The sequence below is a fragment of the Sprattus sprattus genome (genome assembly GCF_963457725.1).
Source record: "Sprattus sprattus genome assembly, chromosome: 10".
In the NCBI taxonomy this organism is placed as follows: domain Eukaryota; kingdom Metazoa; phylum Chordata; class Actinopteri; order Clupeiformes; family Clupeidae; genus Sprattus; species Sprattus sprattus.
The window spans coordinates 20,882,431-20,906,531 of record NC_137908.1 but is presented as its reverse complement, the minus strand read 5'-3'; the positions used below and the strand labels follow the sequence as shown (position 1 = coordinate 20,906,531).

The 24,101-nt window shown below is 39.9% G+C and overlaps 1 protein-coding gene across 1 annotated transcript in view; it reads left to right on the top strand.

The window, feature by feature from the left end:
- Nucleotides 1–8,990: 8,990 nt before the first annotated feature.
- Nucleotides 8,991–24,101, top strand: part of slc6a11b (solute carrier family 6 member 11b) — a gene marked incomplete at both ends in the record, with an annotated part of 15,489 nt that continues 378 nt past the window's right edge. The window contains 13 exons of the mRNA XM_080846467.1: nt 8,991–9,210; nt 10,307–10,441; nt 10,588–10,728; nt 10,973–11,054; nt 12,346–12,478; nt 16,797–16,931; nt 19,158–19,261; nt 19,499–19,623; nt 20,244–20,356; nt 20,903–21,040; nt 22,464–22,566; nt 22,938–23,038; nt 23,248–23,418. Coding sequence (XP_080702593.1) covers nt 8,991–9,210; nt 10,307–10,441; nt 10,588–10,728; nt 10,973–11,054; nt 12,346–12,478; nt 16,797–16,931; nt 19,158–19,261; nt 19,499–19,623; nt 20,244–20,356; nt 20,903–21,040; nt 22,464–22,566; nt 22,938–23,038; nt 23,248–23,418 — 1,701 coding nt within the window. The remainder of the gene's footprint in view (nt 9,211–10,306; nt 10,442–10,587; nt 10,729–10,972; nt 11,055–12,345; nt 12,479–16,796; nt 16,932–19,157; nt 19,262–19,498; nt 19,624–20,243; nt 20,357–20,902; nt 21,041–22,463; nt 22,567–22,937; nt 23,039–23,247; nt 23,419–24,101) is intronic.

Here is a 24,101-nt window from a genome sequence, read left to right as displayed (position 1 = left end):
TTGCTCCACTACTCTCCAGATTTCTCTATGTTGGATTTCATTCTCTCAGTTACAGTACCTACAGTGGCAAAGATATCATATTAATTCATTTGAACTGATTCTGTAGGCTCAATGCCAACTCTAAAAACATTAGTTGTTGTATATTATTGTAAATTGATGACACACAGCTCTTTCCTTACATTCACTACTACACAGTAGATATAGTTCCAGACTATAGTTCCAGAGATTGACTTCACATTGACAACTTCAAGTCCTCAGCAATTCAGATACTGGGCTATATAATATAAACTATAACTCAGTTGAAATTAACACTAAGCTTATTAAGATATTAGTTGTTTAGGGTCACATTTGTATTAGTAGATGGCTAATATTTGCTTTGCATCTCACCATAGACGCACACAGAGTTGTCAATAATTGTCATATTGTAATATTTCATAATGAATTTGTCCTAGGGATTTTTCCCATCTAACACTGGGTGAAAAGTATCTTGCATACTGGTTGTCACCCCCTAATCAACTACAACTTGGGCTGAAATTTAGGGGAGAAGACGATTGTGTCTAGGTGGAGCCCTGGCCTAGTTTCAAAGCCACAAGGGTCTCATTGTTTAGGTCTGCTGAAGGAAAAGGGTCACTGCTGATGTAGACAGAGGTACTCCTGACTCCTGAATGACTCACACATTGTCACGGAACTTTAACACGACAACTGCAAGTTTTCGTGAATGACTGTTTATTTCGCGAATGGATTGACAGCACAAATCAGGGATACCGAATGGCAGTACAGGGCGCGTTCGCTCCACAGGGATAGTCCAGCCCAGGAGGGGCTCGGGCTCGTAGCGCTGCTGACAACAAAGGAGCGGGTTCACAAGAACACGTAAAACAAAACAAAGAGCCAAGCTCTGAAAGAAAAGATCGTAACAAACAAAACCAGGAGGGCAAACAAAACACAAGTCTAACTCGGACCGAACAAACCAAAACGTGACAAAGAAACAACGAAGCATAAACGGGAAGAGAACAAGGTAAGATAGGAATCCTTACAGTGAGCTAGAAGTTTGGCAACCTGTGATGTGCGATACCAGACACCGAGTGTGAGGTGAGTGGAGTATAAGAAGGGACTGTGACAGGTGTATGTGATTAGTCCCCGTGGATGCTTAATGCGATGCAGGTGAGTGAGAGTGCAGGTGTGAGTGATCAGTACACCGGTGAGTGTGAACGAGAGAGCGCGGAGGTGGGCGTGGCTGGTGCGGGTCCGGGCTCTGACGTGACACACATAGACGAGACTACATAGACTAGCTTGAGCTGTGTGCTTGTGCTAGCTTGTGCTGTACATCAGTAAACTGTATATGGTTGGTTTGATTCATTAAAAAAACTATATCATATGCAGGCATGGCATGAAACTACAGACGCACGAAATAGGGCCACTGTCCAAACATCTGACACCCATCTATTATATCATTTTACTATCATATCAGCTTAAAAATACAGGACCCAAATATCGCTATCAAAAGCTAATGAGCGCTGGCAAGCATCATTGATAGGGGTGTTGCTATGAGAATAAAACTGGAAGCAGGGGTGCAACTAAACTTTAATTAAGGAGAATGCAACATTGATATTGACCCATTTTAAAAAAAACTGGTTGCTAGTATGAATACAATTTTGGAATTCAAGCTTACTTCGGGTTTTTCCACTGAAACAATGTAAACCTACTTAAACCTAACTCTTATCATTCATCTTCATAGACACTTAAAACCTAACTTATCATACATCCACATAGACACTTGAAACCTAACTGTTATCATTCATCCACATAGACACTTAAAACCTGACTGTTATCATTCATCCACATAGACACTTTTCTTTTGTTCCTTCAGCTGCCTTCTCCTTTTTTCTTTTTCTTTTTTAAGGCTGTGCCCCTGATAGCTCAAGTTAAGATGGAAATACATCTATTTTGACGAGTTAATACTCATCTCTTTTGCAAGCACATACAATGGTTAACTCTCAGCACTGCTAGTCATTGGAGCATGGAGCAGAGCTTTGACCAATTATAGACTTATCTTACTAGCCTACACATTGTCCATGTGATATCCAATTTTTTGATACAGTATGTGACAGTTTTTTAATTAAAGTATACTATAATGTAAGTACTGTATTCATTTTTAGCCTGTCATTCTTTTGGCACCCCCTTTGGAGGATACTGTAGTGATGGGAATAACGGTTCTTTGAAGGGAGCCAGATCTTCCATTCCTTGCTGAAAGACATCCTTCTTTTTAGGGGGGCAGGCACTACTAGGTTTATTTGTGAAAGTGTCACTAAGATAATGATAGGGTAAAATGTGGATAAGATGCAAACTTATTCAAAGATATATAATGTGTGGACTAGGTTTAGCAGACAGGAGGATGAAGCGTTCGCTTTGGCTGCATTCACACGAAATCCTTCCAGCAGGGTTGTGCAGAAGTGTGCCTGTGTTTATTTGTGATATAGAACATAACCGCCTGTAACAATCAGAAGATAACGTTTTATGTAGTGCTGTCAGTTTAACGCGTTATTAACGGCGTTAACGCAAACCCGTTCTTTTTGCCCTCCCAAACTGTGTAGAAGGCGTAATGTCCCTTTGAGTGAATGATGAGCGAAAATGAATGATAAAAAGCTTCTGAATAGAAAGTTTACCTTTAAAAGTTGTGTTGTGCAAAAGAAGCGAGCTTCACTGTTGTCTGAAAATGTCAACAGGCAGCTGGTTGAAAGCACAGAAGTAGTTGGCTTACCTTTTATTGGTAACCTAACTGTTACTGTTTATTGTTTTTTTAAATAAGAGGCCTGACTTCTATGTTCACAGCAAACTTGAAAAAACAAATATTTAAGCCATGGTTTAACTGCACTATAGGCTGAGTCCTTGTTTATCTTCAATGTGCACTTTATAATTTTATTTTGTACCGCCCTGTTTGGCAATGTTGTTTTTCAATTAAATAAAACATTGCTTAAAGCAAGCCAATCCACTTTTCCATGTTGATAAGAGCATTAAATACAATAAAAATGATGGAAAAAAATAATTGAAGGACATTTAGAATAGATACAAATTTGCGATCGCGATTAATTTTGAGTTAACTATGACAAAAACGCGATTAATCGCGATTAAATATTTTAATCGTTTGACAGCACTAGTTTTATGTATCTGTTTCACTGCTTTGTTGTAGTTAACACTGCCTCCTTTCTTCATTCACTCTCTAGCTCGGTTCTTGGTTCTTGGACTTTGTTCGAGCCAAAGAGCCTTTGAAAAGAATCAGATTGTTTGTGAATGTGACATCACTAGCATACTTCCTATTTGCACCAATGCCTGAAGGAGGTCCATAGGCATCCTCCCCTGGGAAGAGTTCACACCATGTGTATGCTGTTTGAGACAGAAACAGAAAGCCTAAAGACAGCCAAAGGCATGCAGGGCCCGTTGTCTGTCTAACATACCCCAGCCATTATACCACACTGCTTGTCTACATGTAAACACTTTAGGTCACACAGGATATGGACATAGGTTACCCATGGGGATATGGACATAGGTTACCCATGGGGAACCTTTGCAAGGTTTAAATAGACATATCAGAAAAAAACGTCAGCCTTGGTAAACCGAGGTTTGATACTTGATAATGTCTGGGGATTGATTTTAAACTGGGAGATATTAAAGCTGTCTACATTTTAACCTTTGACCTTGGTCTTTACTTATTACTTGCCCAAATGGTCAGCAAAAGGAGATAGCTCTTCCTCCACCTCCGCTCGTCTCGCCTGCACCTCACTGCTCTCCCACGCCCACATTCCAGCTGAGGTGCCCTTGAGCAAGGCACCTAACCCCAATCACTGCTCCCCGGGCGCTCAAAGCAGCTCACTGCTCCGGGTAAGAGTGCTTCACTGTGTGTGTCACTGTGTGTTTCACTACCCTGGATGGGTAAAATGCAGAGATAAAATTCAGAGTGTTTGTGTGTCACTATGTCTGCCGTAAAAACAGTCACTAGTCACTAGGGCTCATTTGATCATTTGATTGATCTGAAAAGCATTGGATATCCATTAGCCTTTAACTCTTGCCTTTGCGAATTAGCTAACTAGCTACCACCACATGCCAAAGACAAGCGCTGTAGCCAGTGTGTCTCTTTTGTGCACATAGAAAATGCCAGCATGCTAAGTAGTGTGAAGCACATCTGCTGGGTTAAATGACACACAGATGTACTTGCATTTTTTATCAACAATATCTAATTATTTTTGAGGGCTTTAATGCATGATCCTATTGAGTATTTTGTGAAAAACTAAAAATATTGAGATTGGGACTGTGGGATTTAGCTTTTTCATCAGCATGTTCATGCCAATGGCACAAGGAGGGACATGCCTGCGAGCCGCCAATCAGTATCATCGAAAGTTGACAACAGCCAAACGAATAATGTGTGATTTGCAGACAGATAACAAAAATCTCTAAATGTGTAATGATGCATAATGCATGCATTTATCTGTGAATATGGAGACACATCTTTAAATACATACATAGATACTAATGGCTAAAAATATGTATTTCACTCCAGGAGCTCAGGAAGTCATCAGTTCCAACACAGACAGGCCTTTAAGGTTTGTTCTAGAATCACACAATTACAGTAATTCTAAACAAATATTCTCTAAATTACCCTAAATCTACATTAGATTTACATGAAGTAGACAGACAGTATAACATAAATTGTGTCTAGAGTGTCTATGTTTTTAATGTTTCATGTCTGTTATTGTCACCTCCTCTTTCCAGACTCGGTTGTGTCCTTTGAGTGTCTGTCGTGAAACCACACCAGCTCAAACTAGTTATCGGCAGCTAGCCCTGGATTTGTGTTTTTTCTATTGAGTTTCACTTGACCATTCACAAGTTTGATGTGTCCTGCCTCAGAAATACAACTGATATTCGGGTGACTGACTTCTACAAGCCCAAAGACTAGACTAGTGGCAGGTAAGGGGCATCAGGATGTACAACGAAGCCACAGGGTAAAACATTTACATTGAAAAGTTTGGAGTCCTGCTCAAGGCCTCTTTTCATTGCACCAGTGTGCTACACCCATTTAAGAGTCCCCTTGCGAGTGCATGGCCAGATGACTCCCCTCTCTAGGTTGATGCTTTTCTTTCCACAACAAACATTCTGACTGTGCACATGCACCTTCCTCTATCAGTGCTGACAGCTTGTGGGCTATCTTTAGGTTCTCCAAATGAAAGATGTGGTCATAGTTTGAAACAAAGTGCATTTTATGGAAATCTGGCACCCTCCACTGAGTGTGTAGGAGATATAGGGGCATCTGAATGGTAGGACGGAAGCCCTTGGGTCAAATCCTCAACTGGACTCAAAAGATAGCTCTGACAACCCACTGGGAACTCAGGACATTGGGGCTTCAGTCACAGCCACAGGCTTTCTCCAATTGTAAGAAGGGATCCTAAAAAAAATGGATAAATATCATAACTGTTCAAAATCTTAGTTAAACCGATTCAGTTGGTAAGTAGTTAGTAATATGAAAAAACAATTGTATTGTGAGACTCTGTACACTTCAAATAGCAGTTTAAAATGTATATCTGATTTAAGTATGTGTGTGATCAAGGTACGATGGTGTTAAATAAATTAATATCAAGACGTTAATATTAATGAGACAGAAACCAGCAATCAGAATTTCAGTGCTTTATCTTTTGCAAAAGAGGGAGAGTTTCACAACCAAATATCATGAACAAACTTCAAAGATGAGCTGGGCGCAGCCAGCTTTTATATGAGTACAGAAAGAAACATGTTTCACAAACAGACAGGGCTTTATTTTCCAGGATGATTCATATCGCTACAGAAGTCCTTGAAAGAAGAACGGTATGCATGACTATCAGTACAAAAACAGGTGGTATGCTTCAGCAAGACAGTAGGCCTCAGCAAACAGGATAAGCAAGCAGATTGAAATACAATAACAATTTCATTAAATTTCTCTATCAGATGGTAATATATAACTGTTGTAAGTAGACCATGCCTGAAATATAAAGCTTTAATTTTCAAACACATCGTAAAATTTGATTTGAAGTGGAAGTGATTAAGGCAATTTGAATGTTGAATCTCTTCATAGCCTAACTCATGTAACCTGTTAATGTATATGGCTCCTCACACTTTCTCTTCAACCCGTAACATTAGCCCTGACAACAACTTTCCTGTTCATGTTTAACACTGACCATATAAAAAATAAAGGGACAATCATGTGAATCAAGCAATAACATTAGCCATGTATTTTAATGTAAGTAAACTGACTTAGTTAATTCAAGTAAGTATGATGATTATATGACATTTCTGATAACCTGAGTGTTTACATTAACCTTTTACTGCCTCTTAGCATAGCCTGTATAGCCTAACTGACTAGTCAGTGATCCACTGTAACAGCAGCTAGTGTTAGCTAGCTACCTTGTAAATAGAAACTTACCTTCATAACTGTGGGGATACTGTAAAAAAGAGCTGTGGGTGAGTTTTCTTCCATAAGATGTGTAAAATCAGAGGATGTCCTTTTCGGGGGATTAATTAATGAAGTGGAGGTCATTTCATCCCGATGGCTTACATTTTGATGGAAGTTACATTACACAACAATTGCTTAACGGAACATTCGGTAGCCAATTGGCTGTTGTCAACTGCCAATGCGGCTGATTGGCATGACCCTCCTGTTGCGGTGACATGTACCTTTTGTTATGGGGTGCCATAGCCAATCATTGATATGTTTTTTTTTCTGCTTTATAGTTATAGATATAGTGCAGTTGTTATTGGCACCTTATAAATATATAAAATGTTATTGAATTGAAGCTACATGTTCCAGCAGGAGGCCTTTGGAGTAACTCAACAGTTCCTCAAACTGGAGGACCTGACTGGGCACCCTGCTTCTGAAATCAGTTCCAACCATTCCGCAGACCCACTGCCCGTGACTGGACTGCTGACAGTACCTAACATGTCCCTTTTGCCTAACCTAAACCAAAGGAAATGTAACTCTACTGCCTCAAGGTCACCTTAAGTGACCTGTGCATTCATCTCCGCTGACATGTTGCAAGTTCATGATTTTTGTGTTAGCCTTTATTTAGCTAATGTCATGGTGATTTTCATCTGAAGGCCACTGCAAGTTAATCGCAGTTTTACATAATTCCTCTGCAAATCGAGTGAAAATTACTATAGTGGGTTACAAAACAATTTGGGTGCAAAACATTACTATAACACTTTGGCTAATAATGGTGAATGTCTGCCATTTCAGATGTAAAGTGTGTCAAGGCATAAAAAAACAAATCTTGTTTTTTCACGTATTGTATGTTTTAAATGAAAAAGTCAAACATTCACTACATTATACCAGACCAGTCCAAGAGATGGCAATAAATGAAACAAAGGCAAATACCAACTTGTTTCTCAGCTCACTGGAGCACTGACAGTTTGCCAAGCATCTTTGGTGGCCACACTCTTTATGCAAGGCCCCTACTTCGTCTTTTTTTGTTTTTTTTGTTTACCTCAAATGACAACTGACCCTTAATTGAGGAGGGAATAGTGACTGGGTCAGTCTTTTCCATGGCTCTTGGATCTGTTGGGGCGCAGTGAGCTCCCTGCCATACAGCCGATCTCCCAGGAAAGAAACGAAGCAATCAAGTGTGAAGAAATCCAAGAAACTCATTAAGCTGTATCAGAAAAACATTTGGTGTGCAGTAGCGTGCATGGAGCCCCTTCTTTCACTGCTGCTGGTATATGAGGACACAAAATGGTTTGTGGGAATTTTAGGGAGCAACACTTTCAATGAACATAGATACTATCTTACATAGAGGCATTGGGTGTTCCACTGATACAAAAGCCAAACCCCCAGCAACTGCTGTCACCAGAAGAAAAAAAGAGGTAGACGATATCACAATAACTTGCGCTCTCTCACCCTGACCCTGAAGAATGCAAACATGTATGCATTATTTCTATACAGGACCACTTATCACTACGCCAGGGCATAAGGGGCAAACAAACCAGTAGAGGGATGGAATTAATATTTACTCACTTACTACTTATTTTTGTACACACATCCTAGAATCACCTGCTCCAACTGTGTAAATATATGCGTTTAAACATCGGCCATCAGCCTTCTAGGGTGCAGGCAACAGGTTGATTTCAATTATTTTCTCCCCTTCATTCACAGACCTCAGACCATCAAAAATATACGCTCTGTTGTCACTACCCTTGAATTTATACTCTATTTCCTCCAGTGAATCTCTAGAATTACTGTAGAGGTTAAAACAAAGTGGCTTGCACATGGTGTCAAACTGGTCGACTCCTTTCCTGGTGACTTCGTAGCCCACTTCTAGAGGTGAATGGTAAGTTACCGCGATATGATGCTGGATGTGTGTGTAGTTACCACATGGCTCATTTCCAATGAGAGGCGGTTGAGAATACATCGCGGCGACTGAGGCTCAGCAGTTGCAACTTATCCATCGCCCGGATATCAGATCTTATCGCCACAACTTGGACCCCCCTTTATATACTAAGTCACAAACAAAGCGCCAGCATCCAACACGGAGCTTTAATTCTTTTCTCTTTTCTCCCTCCCTTCTTTCTTATCGCCCCTGGTCAGGCTTAACTCTCCGCAGTCTTGTGAAGCCAATAGCGGGTGTCATCGCGTGAGCCAAGGAGTTTGACTGTAAAACCTATATTGGTGAGTAGAATAATATGTCTTCATCCTGTCAAGTTCTGCTTTCATCCTCTGTGGCGTGGCAGAAGTCTACGTTAATCTGGACTTCATCAGAGGTCTGACAATCTCCTCGGGTTCCATGTCACAAACTATTTATTTGAATGCATTTAACTTTTGCCCATGACCTCCTATGTTGCTTGGGCTCTGATTGAGTGATGTCCCGAATGCGCCTTTGGTTACGATTACGAACTCAAAAGTTATTTGAATTTCCCCCTGTATTGGCATGTGACACAGACTGAAGTCTAATCGATTTGTTTCAGGCTGTTAGAACGTCATGACAGCCGAAAAGACTATTCCCATAACAAATGGAAAACCAGATGATGCCATGGACGCAGAGGCTTCGAATACCAACTTAGTGAAGAGCAATGACCAAAAAGTGAACGAGAGGGGACACTGGAACAATAAGATTGAGTTTATACTGTCAGTCGCTGGGGAGATTATAGGACTTGGCAACGTGTGGAGGTTCCCATATCTTTGTTACAAAAATGGAGGCGGTAAGAACAAGATTGTGTATTCATCAATTAAAATGGGTTTATACTCCTTGCCAGTATCATTACTTATTACTTACTTTACTGGTAATATTGGAGCCATGTACACAACTGAAACAACTTCGAAACTATGGTTTAAGACAGTGATGCTTCTGATGTGACACTTTGAATGAATTCAGCTATCCTTGGGTCTGTCATTCAGAGCTTGACTTTTTTTTAAATAAATGTCTATTCAGTCAGTGACCTTCAACTCACATAAGGTTCTTTATTTTTGCACTGAAAGTACACATAAATAATAATACAAACATTCATAATCATAATTACACATTAATCGATAAGATGCACATCTGACGAACATTGTCTTATCAATGCATGACAGTTTACAGGAACATAAGGGAATGAATCACACCTTGAAAATATTAGACAAACACAATACGTATAATTTGTGACACAGACGTTATTATTATAATAATAATAATAATTATTATTATTATTACTGCTAATAATAATAACAACATTAGGAATAATCATCACTATGTAACTCATTACTTTTTTCCTAGCAGAAATATGTTTTTTCATAGTCAAACCATTATTATTTGAGTTTTCTTGATGGAATAATCGTATACAAACCAATAATCGGACACAAAGAGAGCTTGTTATTTGTCATTTGGTGCAAACCGTTCTAGATTTAAGTTTTTTTAAATAACTTTTTGTTGTCTGTAGTTAGCTGAGAGGCTCAATTAATGTTTATTGTCTGTCTTGGGACACAGAGGGCTGAGCTGACAGCTGGGGTTCCTGTGGTGATTGACAGTATCTGACCGTGGTTAACAGCACAGAGGACTAATCCTGGTGTCTTTGAGTAGCCCACAATTTAGCGGGAGACAATTATCCAATGAGGCATACTTCCATTATAGGAAGTAATATTATCATGGATGGCAAAGTGTCAAACTTAGTGGTATAGGCTGTACTTTCAAAGCAAACTTTGCATTGCCAAATCCTCACTCAGCTGGCGTGAATTCATGATTGCTATATGATATAATGAGAATAAGCTCCACACCTTGTATGTTAATACATCTACATGTTGTGTTTTTTTTCTACTTAGGTGCTTTCTTTATCCCCTATGTCATATTCTTTATCTGCTGTGGGATCCCCATGTTCTTCCTCGAGACAGCCCTGGGCCAGTTCACTAGTGAAGGAGGGATCACATGTTGGCGACAAGTCTGTCCACTGTTTGAGGGTATTGTCTGAGTGACAATGTTTGTATATAACCTGTTGTTATTGCTTTATATCTCTAATGAAAGATGAATAATGATGTTTTTATGAAACACAACACCCTTACACGAGCAGGATGGTATATTGACCGGGAATGTATAATTCTTGCAGGAATTGGATATGCAACTCAAGTCATAGAAGGTTATCTCAATGTGTATTATATCGTCATCTTGTCCTGGGCAATCTTCTACCTATTTAACTGCTTCACAACAGAGCTTCCCTGGGCAACATGTGGCCATGAGTGGAACACAGGTGAGAGTCATCATGCCTGGCCTATTTCCTCTGGCCCCTAATTCACTTTCACTGTGGGGTTGGATTTTAATGAGTGGCACTGAGGTCTAATAAATAAGTCATAAAGCTGGAAATTCATTACAGGTCTGTTAAGATGTATTGATTCATACCTGTGGTTGCATACCTATCAGATAGATTATTAATATGTTTGTTTCATTTATTACAAAATGCTTACTTTAATGTGCTTGTTGAATCTATTCTGTAGAAAACTGTGTGGACGCTCGGAACTTAAGCCTTCACAACTTCTCCCTCCCTCATTCCACCACTCCAGTCATTGAGTTTTGGGAGTGAGTATTAATTAACCTTCAAATATACATAAAGATATTACAACTAGTGCAGTAACCATTTTTGTCAAAGCTGTCAAAACAATACATTTTGTAGGGAGCATTTCATTGCCATTTCATGGCTTTCAGGTATGGCTGGCATGCTAATGCTAATATCAAGATACATAAGTCACTACATGATGCCATTTTCACATGGCACCTGAAGTATGTGTGTGGTCACAAGTTGTATTTTATAGCCAACAGCCATTTTTCTCAGAAAGCTTGTTGTATGACCTTTATACTGATTTCACACAAATATATATTGAGGTGAGGTTGGTGTGCCACAAGAAACGTAATGGTCACACTGATGTGACCCCTTCCCCATCACCCTAAGGCTTATCAAACATTAATGAGGATGACAGAACTAACAGAACACAGACATGGACGCCTTTGCCAGGATTGGCACGAGATCTGGCATAATGATCATGTTCTGCCTCACATTGCTGCTTATTATTCAACTGAAATGTTTAACCTTCCTCTCAGAAAATTTGTAATTCTTTCTCATGTCTGTTGTCAACAAGCATCAAAAGGGCGCTTGCACAGCTAGAAATGGTATGGACACAAATTTGGCGCTGGTTGCATTGTTACTGAGCACAGTATTGCTGTACTGTTGCCAGTAGTGGTCCGAGGAAACAGCATCGTTATAGCAGGCAGGCTGCTTGCACTGGTCCCAGACTGGCTCAGTATTAGTGGGGCGTTTTACCCCAACATAGGGGAGAATCTGAGCTGTCACAGTTGAGAAAAGTGAATGGAGTAGTTTGGTTCCACATGGCTCCTGCCCAGACTGTGGAAGTGTTCCAAGAACATGTCAAACATGATGAATGCTACTAGATGGAGTGACTGTGATAGAAATGTGTTGTGTGTCATCATCTGTGAGGTGCTTGGCTGTGTGAGAATGAGCTCAGACAAGGCTGAGAAGGCATACGTCAGATGGAAAAGGATTGCAGTAGTAGTTATTTTGCCTTTATTTAAACGTTTTTCAATTTAAATTAAGGAATCATTTAGATAACCTTGATATTACTGTAATCCATTCCACCAGATAGTAATTTAGGGAACTTGGCCCTTACCTTTCTTGACATTGCTAGTTTGCTTGCTCATTCTGTCTCATGATGCAAACCTTTATAACTTCATTACCTGACATTTTATTAAGCAATGCATTTGACATATTTGTACTTTGATGTTGAAACCCAGTACCTGGGATAGATGTTCTTATGTCATCAAGTTAGATGTATTTAATTTCCTCAATTCCTTACAGACGGCGTGTGCTTAAACTATCCAGTGGAATTGAGCACATGGGGAAGCTGCGCTGGGAGCTTGCTGGCTGTCTGCTAGTGGCATGGATCATTTGCTACTTCTGCATATGGAAGGGGCCCAAATCTAGTGGCAAGGTAAACATTTGGACTATGTGTGTAAACTGTCATTTTAAAGGAGATATGTGCTAGTGGCTTGATATATGTTAATAGCCTGTTCTCCTCATGATGAGTGATTTAACTACACATCTTATTGGATATAAAGATGTCTTTTACTGTTGCTGCTGCCGACTCAGAAGCTAAAGACCACGGTGGCTGCTTGACTAGACTGCAGTTTTGAAGTTGTAGATTCTGTGTGGACAAACAAAACCCGAAAAAAATAGGGGAGCCAATAGAGATTAACTTGGAGAGCAAATGAAACACAATGGAACACTGGTAAACTCAAACACCCCACAGGGACAAACCTTTCCCCTCGAAAACACAAGGCATTATCCCTGTCTCTGGAGCACAAAGACCAAGACTGGCCTTCCTCTACCTTTGCCTTGTACCTAGAATGCACCACATCAGAGAACTCTCCATTCCTTTGCCAAGCCGCAGAAAACTCAGTCACTAGCCTTCCTCTGGATGCTATTCTCTACGCAGCCTTTAAGAAAGTCCAACCGATTCAATGAGCCAGAAAGAAAAGCGAGAGAAAAGAAGAGGGATGTGTGAAGAAAAATAAATGGGCTCACATTGTACAGGTCCAGAAAAAAAAGAGCCTCAGCAGCAATGCCTATATCTCCTGAAGTGGCTTTTGTTTGGACATGAAGTAACAGGAAAGAATACTCCTTCATGGCAAGGCTTTAGCAGGCAGTCCAAGATGGATTTCTGTATTCACTAGGGGAAAGTGGAGCGTTCATGAGGAGCATGCAGAGAGCTCCCCTTCGCTCGCCTCCTTCCCTTCTGGGAGGAATTACGACAACAGGGGAGACTTTCTTTTTGCCCACTTCTTTTTTGTGTTGGGGACACTATAGAGATCTGAGCATTCAGGGCAATGGCTAAGCTGTTTGCCTCAGGGCTTTTGTGTAGCTGTTTGCAAGTGATTCTCACATGAGCCAGCGCAAGATTTATGGCATTGGGTTGATCTGTAAATTTTAGGGGCTTAGTCATTCACCCATGAAGAGCTAGGAGAGAGTCAGCCTCTGTTCACAGGGCGGGAAAGCGTTAGTCCCTTCATTTAAACAGAAAACCCACCCCACACAGAGCCACAGTATACAGTAATGGATATGTGTATTGGGTTTACTTGACCAAGTGAACAGTTATTAGGAATTTGTCACTTGTAAACATTTTTAATAGTTTTGTTAAGAGACTATTATGACATTTTTTAATGTATAGCTTTTTTTGCCAGTATTGAGGTGGACCTCTAATATTTGCAATTGAACCAAGAAAGCATCTTTGTTTTCTGTGGGCATTGAAGTTGTTAAAATACAGTAGAACGACCCTAGCCAAATGATAGACATGTGTAATTGGAAGCTGCTCTACCCTACATTTTCCCACACTGCCAACACAACTCTGCTGGGCTCCTTCTAGAGGGAAACTGGGCAGAAGGCTTTTGTGTCCAAACCCTGTCTTGTCTTTGCTTGGTCTTGAGTGGATGCCAACGGTAGACCTAGTGCCGCCCCCAAGGGTGGTTTTGTTCCTGTCAATGAAAGAGCTTCAAAATCTTAAGCAGATTTCTAAGGAATCGTGAATAGTCTCCTGCAAAATTGCTAGAGGTGCCAAAGGCGACACTCTTAATGATGTATGGACTCAGGCCGTTCAAATGTTTTAGTTGATCAATTCTGCCACTGGGTGCCCACAGGTCTAGTATCTCCACATACAGTAACATTAAGAGGAAATAGTAGGGAAAAGCAGCTGATGTTAACCCTTTAACCACCCTCATGTGTGTGTTTGTGATGTAAACACCCTCATGTGTGTGTTTGTGTATGGGCATATATCTGTGTATCTGTGTGTATGTTGTAGGATATACGTTGTGCTGAATGTTATTCTTCATCAAAAAACTTTAGACGTCTTCCTTAAGAGAGTCTTTCATTCTGCTCTCAGTTAGGCTTCCAGAAAAGAGCCTGGTTCCTTGGCACCATCATCAACACATTCCTTAACCCCTTCTGTTCTGCTGAACAGCCTAGATCTCCCTGTCCCTCCATGGTGAAGTCCCTAAACATGTCAAGAGAATAACAGAATAATGCTAGGTAAAGGGGCCCGTGGTAAAACAGGAAATCAGCAGATCACCAAGGCCCAGAAATCATATAAAAGCTTTGAATGCTTTGAATACATCTATATGATGTATACGGGCCATTCTACCGAATTGGTGCAAAGTCAGGTCGGAAATATTTTGATTTTTTTTATGTTTTATTCCCAAAACTTTGTCCGTATGTATATTGTACCATATCTAAAGTACACTTATCTAGTAAAAGAACAGTCAATTTTTATATTGTATTTTCAGAATGTGTTGGAATGTTTTTCCTCTTCCAAAAATTGTCACTACCGAAACATCACATTTACTATAGTAAAAAAGTATTATTATTGACCTGTTCAGATTGTGTTTCCTTCCCTTCTCTGAAAAGTATTTTTACAAATATTTCTTGAAGGTTTTCACAATGAAATCCATAAAAATGAATTTTTTACCAAATATTCAAGTTCTATTTATACAATTCATCAAAATCTAAGTGCAATATTTCTTTGTAAAATGCAAAATACTGATCATATTGATTCCAGAGTTGTTGATTGATGAAATTGAACATACATTAATCCAATCAGTATCATAACATTTTAGTTGATTACTCAATATACTTAATTTTTTACAAAACATCCTGTGTTTCGGTAGTGCTGCACTGTTTCGGTAGTGACATCCAGTGTTTCGGTAGTGACTGCACTGTTGGATGGATGTTCATTTCTCTCCCAAAATCTTCCAAAAGGTGCTCTGGGCCACCCTTTAGTCCACACAACACATTTATTTAAAAAATTATCGGATTGAACTACTTACCATTTCATTTTGTCACTACTGAAATCATCAGGTCACTACCATATGTTTCGGTAGTGACTGTTTCGGTAGTGACAATTCTAGCTAATTTTAAGCATAAATAAAGAATTCTAACAAGCACACTGCATGCAAAGACATCTTTGAAGAGGTGAACACACATACAAACATAAGATTTTCCATGAAACCCCAAAAGGTTTACTTAATTGAAGAAAACATGCGTTTCGGTAGTGACAATTCTTAAGGTTACACATCGATTTTCAGACTTTGAAACACATTTATATAAAAACTATGGGATTTAGCTACTTACCATTCAACCATGAGGGTCAGAGATGCAGTGTCACTGCATGGTCAAAAATGCAGAGTCGTGGCTAAAACACAGGCTCAGCCAATGGACTAAAACTCTTGTGTTTCGGTGGTGACATGAAAACTAGGGACATGATTTTTTGAGTATAGAAAATTGATTTAAAAATTAAACCCACAATAAATCTAAATATTCCAAGTTCTATTTCAACCCAATCATAAAGATCTTTGAAATTAAATCATTGAAAAAAATCTAAAAAAATTGAAAAGTGTTATTTAAAGGCATTGAAATTTAGATGTCAGGGTTGGGGACAGCTACTTCCCAATAGAAAGTACCCTATAAATGATGATTTTGTATATATTTAGCTTATCACTATCTCATGTAATGCATTGGGTTTATATAGACCATAACATTTTCTAATTAAATATCTATGCCTAAATACCTAATTGTTTTGTAAATAGTTTTTATTGTTGAGGGACTGCATATTACACGAATTCGGTAGAATGGCCCATACACCCTATGTGTCTATAAGATATATATTTTTACTGTTTGTACATTGTACCTTGTATTCCAAAAAGGTTAAAGTCCTTTTAGGGTCTGTTTGTATTTCGATTAATATACCTGAAAAATGTGTTAGTGTTAGTATGATTTGATGATGTTTTAGGATCTCAAGCTTTTCCATTATTAACTACTTACTAACCGAGAGTGAGGTTATGCCGAGAAATATCAGACTGAGCCTTTAACGTATCGACCGACGATAGCGAGGATGATACGCCAAAGCCCAAGTTTGATATGTTCCGGGATGACCGAACGCTCGAGGTTAGTAAGTTGCTTATTTTATGGCATTTTGTCATCATCACTTTCAATAACCCATTTTCGCTGCTTCTGAATTTCCTTATGGCTGTTGATGTCTATCGATATCGCTCATTTTCAATACGGATCTGTATCAGACCGGCAAGGAGGGCAATACGCGGCTGGCATGACTACCCATTAGCCATTCAGGACGCTTTTACTACTATATACTGTTGTTGTTAGCATACCATGCTTTGATCGTTATGTCCTCTTTAGTTTTATTTTTTGCCTCTAGTGAATACTTTTTCATTGCTGTTATAAATTAACTCCCTATTGCTTTTTAGGTGGTGTATGTCACTGCAACATTCCCATACGTCATGCTGTTGATCCTGCTCATCAGAGGAGTCACCCTGCCTGGAGCTGCCGAAGGGATTAAGTACTACCTCTACCCCGACGTGTCACGCCTCTCTGACCCACAGGTAGGACCAAGATGATGGCTTCATCATTTTACGCTTTTCCCCTTTCAAAGTGTTGTTATGTCATGTCAAGAAGAAATCGTTTATTGCATCTGTCATGAGCTGTGAGACTGTGAGTATTGATCTAAAGTACATTACTGTATATTTATTTGCCTTCTTTGGATAACTGGTTGCACCACTCAATATAACAGAATGCCTTACCTGATCTCTTGGTAGCAGACATCTGAGGTAGCTAGGCAACAGCACTACAACACTGACATTGCCTCTGCTTCATGTTTGACAGACTCATGCCATGAATTGGTGGATGTCCTATTATGAAAAAACTGCCATGTGTACTGCCATGGAACCTGTGTTTGTGTCAGGTTTATGTGTTTCCAACTGTGGATGCTCCAGGCATTTTTGCTTGTTTTGTATTTAACAGCCACTACACTAACCATCACTAAAATCTCTTTGCACAATTTTCACAAAGAAGGCTGATTTGTGAATTGGGGCTAAATAGTGAAGGACATGAAAATGGATAGATAGAAGAGCAAAGAGAACACTGGTGAAAAGGTAGAGAGAGAGAGTTGAGTGAGTGAGTTAGTGAGTGAGTGAGTGAGTGAGTGAGTGAGTGAGTGAGTGAATGAAGTACTGTGACAGCCCATTTGTCCATGCCAAAGGTTCCTAATGACCAGCATGTCTCCCCAGATACTCTTAGTTTGACTTGTTTGAGTGAAATGGGAGCATAATATGTATGATACTTATGTGCACATGCAATCATTTGCCAAGTAATTACCTCATTTTGTGTGGTATTAGATCCAGTAGAAACCTTACAGATCTCATGAACAAAACAGGTTACTGTTACCATCCAGGCTCTTCACTAAGGGTTTTCTCCAGAACTCTTCACATAATGAGGTTTCTTTATATTAATTAGGGGAAGATATCTGCTACAAGATCAATTTGAAGTATTACTAGACCACACAGACTTTCTCAAAACTAGCATGTGCTCAGACTCTTTTTCCATGCCCAATTCAGTCAGCTTGAACTGGGAGATACTCAACAGACCCAGAGAAAAGCACCGGTAGTGGTTGTGTGTGAAGCAAAGCGGGCATAAATGAACATCCCCATAGAAAAGATGTTCTTGGAGGGGCACTAGCCTGTGTTTGGGAGGTCAGCAGGGTTTCCCTGGTAACACACTGGGGGAAGAGAATACCGCAAGTTGTTCATTGTTTACTTACTAGATGAGATTAGTGGCTCAATGGTGATACAGGGGCCATTTTCAAAGTGATTGGAAGACTTTCACCACAAACATCACAGGAAAATCATTGCAGTTGGATCCTTTCACTACAACTATATTTTCATGCTATGAACTACACTTTATTTGAGTCAAGTCCTCTCTCTTGAATGTGACATGTTCCGTATACCCTGGCATAGTTGAATATCTGATTTTGATAGGTTGGCATGGGTCATACAAGTCTGTTTTATTTCCATGTGACCATATAGCCATGAGGTAGTCCCTACTTACTTCTTATTTGATGGTAGTTCCTAACAGTCTTATGGTCATTATACTGTATATACTGAAATAATGGTGCAGCACAGGCATCAGATATTGTATTAGCACCACATTGTGAATGACAGCATCACACCTTGTCATGGTTTCACTCTTATTAAATGAATGAAGCTGGTTGTTAAGGGAGAGTCAATAATGTGTACACTAAGTGTTATCTATGTTTTGAAAGGTGCCCTAAAGAAGTCAAATAAAACTAAATAATGGTCCATGTTGTATGAAAACACCCATATACTTGCAATATGCCTATGTCTCCTTTGTAGAAGTGCTTAAACATTCAGTATGATCACTGACTGGCCATGGTTAAGTCCTGCACTGGTGACTAGAATTGGCCTACTAGTGCCCATGAAACAGTAGCAGGCTTTAAATGAATCACTTAGTGTTCTAGTGTTACTGATGGACAAGCCAACAGAGCCATTATGTAACCCATATAAAAGGGTTAGGGTTAAACCGAGGGCAAATGGGTGTGCTGTCCCATCTGGAGACATCCAACCTTCCTTTGCCAAAGCGACAAAGTGATGGGCTGGACTGTAGTGTTCTCATGCTAAGGCCAATGTGTCAAACTGATGTCCTATGTCTCTTAGTTGTGTCATGCAGTGTTCCAAGATGTGATCTCTGTGTTTGACAAAAGATCCACTTGTGTATACTGGTCACATTGAGTTGTGGTTGGTTTTGTTTTTTAGGTATGGGTGGATGCAGGAACTCAGATCTTCTTCTCCTATGCCATTTGTCTTGGGTGCCTTACGGCCCTTGGCAGCTACAATCCCTACCACAACAACTGCTACAGGTGCCCCTATGTTTCACAGCACATTTTCACATGAATCTCAGGTCAGCCAACCAACTGCTTTTACTGTGTACGCAAGCTATACTTCTGATTTTTTTGAAAAAGACGACGATCCAGGCCACAACATTGTGAATGTCAGCACTCAAGTTGGACGATGAGATTTGTGAGGAAGTGACATTAATTCATACAAACCCCAGAATATAACTGTTAGCATTCTAACTTTCTGACCTCTCTTCATAGGGACTGCATCATGCTGTGCTGCCTGAATAGTGGCACGAGCTTCATCGCTGGTTTTGCCATCTTCTCTGTGCTTGGTTTCATGTCCTATGAGCAGGGTGTGTCAATTGAAGCAGTTGCTGAATCGGGTGAGTGTCAGTGTTCATCATCTCCAGATTGTGCGCTTGTGTGATAGAATGGACGTTATGTAATAGCATAGATTGTTTGGAGGCCTTCTTCCAGTATGACTTATTCAAAGTCAAACTAAATGATTTATACTGCAAGAGCACGATTGAGTGGCTTTATTAGTGGGGGATTGAAAATGGCAGTGCCTGAAACAATTCTTTTTTTGGCCAAAATGTATAATGAGCTAGACGTTTGAGCCCAGTTCCATTTGTTAAAAAAACTAAATTGTATCTGATCATGTGGGTCATTGTTTTTTTCACTTAAAGGTGAGGTGATATTTTAACCCAGATTTTGTATCTGCTGTCTATGTGACTGCATAAACCAGTGTTTTCATACCCGAGGCCATGTGTAAAAAGAATCAAACATACGTTTCAAAACCCAAGAATGAAAAACCTGTATATACTGTATCTGTCAATGTACATCTTACACTTTTGTTATTCTCAGGTTAAGTGGACATTTTCTCATTACTTAACGTCTTACATTTTGAAACAGTGGCATTTATTGTAATTTCATCTTGTGTCAGTGTCCTTGGAGTGATCAACATATTAACTGATATATGTTAACCTCATCTTGCATCTGTCAGGGCCTGGACTGGCTTTCATTGCCTATCCCAAAGCTGTGTCGATGATGCCCTTATCTCCCCTGTGGGCCTGCCTCTTCTTCCTGATGCTCATCTTCCTGGGTCTGGACAGTCAGGTGATAACATAGGGTGCTTTAAGGGACTGACAGATACTGCTCTCAATTTATTTTCTCTATTTCAATTTGATTTCTGTCAGTCAAGTTAGTTTCCTTGCAGCGAATCAGGTCACTGGCATACTGTATATTACTGCATTTAACACTGGAGAACACAAGGGTGACAATGAAACTAGTTACTTTGTAATGCCTGATACTTCATAACTGTAGATAGTGCTTCTTTGTTGCAGGTCATCTTATGATGCGTTATTTGTGAGCTCACTTAATAGCCGTAGAGGCATCAGTAGACTGGTTCTTTGTCATAAATGAGTTACACTGCTTTGTGGTTAAGATTATCATTTGCCATATTCATCATACCATATTTTTACTAGTGTTCGGTGCAAATGAAACAGATATATTTATATATATATATATGTGTGTGTGTGTGTGTGTGTGTGTGTGTGTATATATACACACATGTATGATTGTGTACTGTGTACAATTATTTATGATTATGATTGTGTATGACTGTGTACTGTGTACAATTCACGTACTGTTTCTTTTGTGCAGTTTGTATGTGTGGAGAGTTTGGTTACAGCTGTGGTGGATATGTACCCCAAGACCTTCCGCGTGGGTTACCGACGGGAGCTGCTGATCTTGGGCATGTCAGTAGTATCCTTCCTGGTTGGATTGATTATGCTGACAGAGGTAATATTTGTAGGACTCTGGCAGATGTTTGAATGTGCTAATGTCATTATCATCAAAACTTTAAATAGTGGAGATATTTTTTAACCTGTCCTGTAGCTGTACCATATCCTTGCTTGGTCCTATCTATATACTATACTATATACAATGACCAACACGTGGATGCGCTAATCAACACAATCATCTGCTAATGTCAGAACAACCTGATCGTAGAGTTGTCATGTATGTGGAAATCATGTGCCATACCTAACAAATGAAATCAAAACTGACTTCTATCACTCACCGGCCACCATAGAAAGTCAGTGTTGGTTTTCCCTCTCACCCCTTCAGAGGCTGAAATTCCATCTAACGAGAACACAGTGATTGTGTACTTGCTTTGTAACTTATTGTTTATGCACTATGCTCTCAGGGTTCAGGCAGTGAGAAGTATAAACAGGACTGAGTGGAGCATAACAGTCACAAAACCAGAGAAGTCTTTCAGCTGCTTTAAAGCTCAGTAAGGTGAACACTCCCACAGTTTGGCCTTCCACCATCAGGTCTCACGTGTAGTTGTCCGTGGAATTGAGATCTCTGTGCCAAGCGGAAATATCAGGCCTCTGCCTTTTTACTAAGCAGGGCTGTTACTATGGCAAGCTGGCTGGCACAGATAAAGAGAACACTAGCAGTAGCAGGAAGACAGTGAGAGCTTGAGCCGATGCCACCTTTCATGTTGGCGTGCACTCAATTTCTGGTCTCCTTATGTAATCCCTGTGTCCTCTGATATGAGCCATACCCAGTATCCCTGTCCTACATTATGTATTAGGACTTGCTTTGCACGTTTCATATTTAAGTCCTGTGTAAACAGGACCTGCTACTCTAGATGCATGTCTGTTTATTGTTTGTAATCTAATGCCCATGAGAGGGTATTGATGCTTTTATAGCAAAAGTGAAGCATTGTCTCATAAGCATGATCCTCTATGCCAGTGGTTCCCAAACTTTTCATGGCAGGCCCCCGTTTGACAATGAGAAAAAAATGCCTGGCTAAACATTCTTTCTACATTTGAACAGCTAACATTTTCAATTTGATTTAATTAATTAGTTAAACTTTTAATAAAATAAAAAACTGTTCCATTCTTTGAATCAGTTCATGTAGGCACATGTCCGTTGTATTAATAATTAGGCTAGCTATTCCTATAGCTATATATCGGTGGGCTAAACGGTAGGCCCTGACCTTATTATATAAGTAGGCTATAAACTCATCACCAAATAGGTTAGTTACAGGCTACTATGCTGTAAGACCATTGCCATACTTAATTTTACCAGTAGTTTGTTGTTTAGGGTTTGCGTTTGATTTTTTCACCCGCAACATGTACCCCCCTAGTTGCAACCCGCCCCACACTCTGGGAGACACTGCTCTGTACTGACCTCTTTACTGTCATGCTTGTAGGGCGGCATGTATGTGTTCCAGCTGTTTGATTCATATGCGGCCAGTGGAATGTGTCTGCTATTTGTGGCCATCTTTGAGGCCATCGTCATTGGATGGATTTACGGTAAGCTCGTCTCACCGTCTCAAAATGTATCATTCGCTATCCCAAACTATGTGCACCTTGATTGTATAAGAATTATGCAGGTTCTCCTCTGCTGAGAGTGCAAGCTGATGTTGACCTATGTCCTCCAATGGCAACCATATATTATTGTTATAAGAGTGCCCCCTGCTGGTGGCTGGCTTCAAGTACATACAGGAACATGATACATAGTACAGTGAGCCACCTGTGTTAGGGTAGGAAAACATTTCAAGAATATTGTGATATACAATGTTCTGCAAAGTGTGTTCTACGGTGTATGCCTACTGTCATTTATTGCTAATAAGTTGTGTCAACTGAAGTGGCTAATGGTAGTTCTCTAAATGTTTTCATCTCAGGAAGTGACAGATTTTACCTGAATATTGAGGATATGATTGGATATAAGCCAGTCTTTTTCATCAAGTGGTGCTGGAAGATCCTAACTCCTGGGATATGTACTGTGAGTCTGTGTATATTAACCAACCCTTCAAGATGAATTCTTAACATTGCATTTTAGCCACATATTCAGACCTAGTCAGTATAATAATAATAATGATGATGTAATAGTCTTAAATATTTACAGATTTTCAGCTGCTGTATTCACATGTTCATATTATCCCTCTCTTTCTCTCTCCCTTCCATTTCTCTCCTCTCCTTTCAATCTATCAGGCAACATTCCTGTTTTTCCTGATTAAGTACAAGCCACTGAAGTACAATAATACGTACACATACCCAGACTGGGGCTATGCCATTGGTTGGATGATGGCTCTCTCCTCCATGGTGTGCATTCCTCTGGGCATGGTTATCCAGATCTGGAAGACAGAAGGCACTTTCTCAGAGGTGGGTTGCAGTATTCCTGACTGATTTATCTTTTATTTAGAATGGAGTTATTGTGGGCCTTTTACTTATCCTCCAGATTTGTTTATAAAAAAGGTCTGTAGCTCTCTGCTGTGTGTCTTGGTCAGATATGGTATTTGTGCTTATTTGTGTGCTGTGCTTCCATTCTCATTTGATGCACTCCTGACAGCATTTCTCAAGGCATTAAGCACAGTGTAATGACGGTGGATGGGTAGCTGTCAGAGCCCAGTTACTCTTTAAATTGCCTTGAAAGAGCGGGCATCTCTTGAGGCACCATGACAGTTAGAAATAAAGATTGTAACAGGAAAGCAGTGTGGCTGCCAAGATGGTTGCACTGAGTGCTGTGACGCAAGAGCACTATCCAGATGTCAGATATTGGTGGTCTTTGTGTGTGTGTGTGTGTGTGTGTGTGTGTGTGTGTGTGTGTGTGTGTGTGTGTGTGTGTGTGTGTGTGTGTGTGTGTGTGTGTGTGTGTGTGTGTGTGTGTGTTTGTGCGTGTGCACATTATTGCAAAGCATGTGGTCTTTCCCTAGATGACCTCTTCTCAGTGCCTAAATGGCTAAATGTAATGTCACATGGCCTTGGACAAATTGTAAACCCTTTTTAAAACATAATTGCTATCATATCATGTCGCATAAAGGAACATTCTCCTGTTTTATATGAAT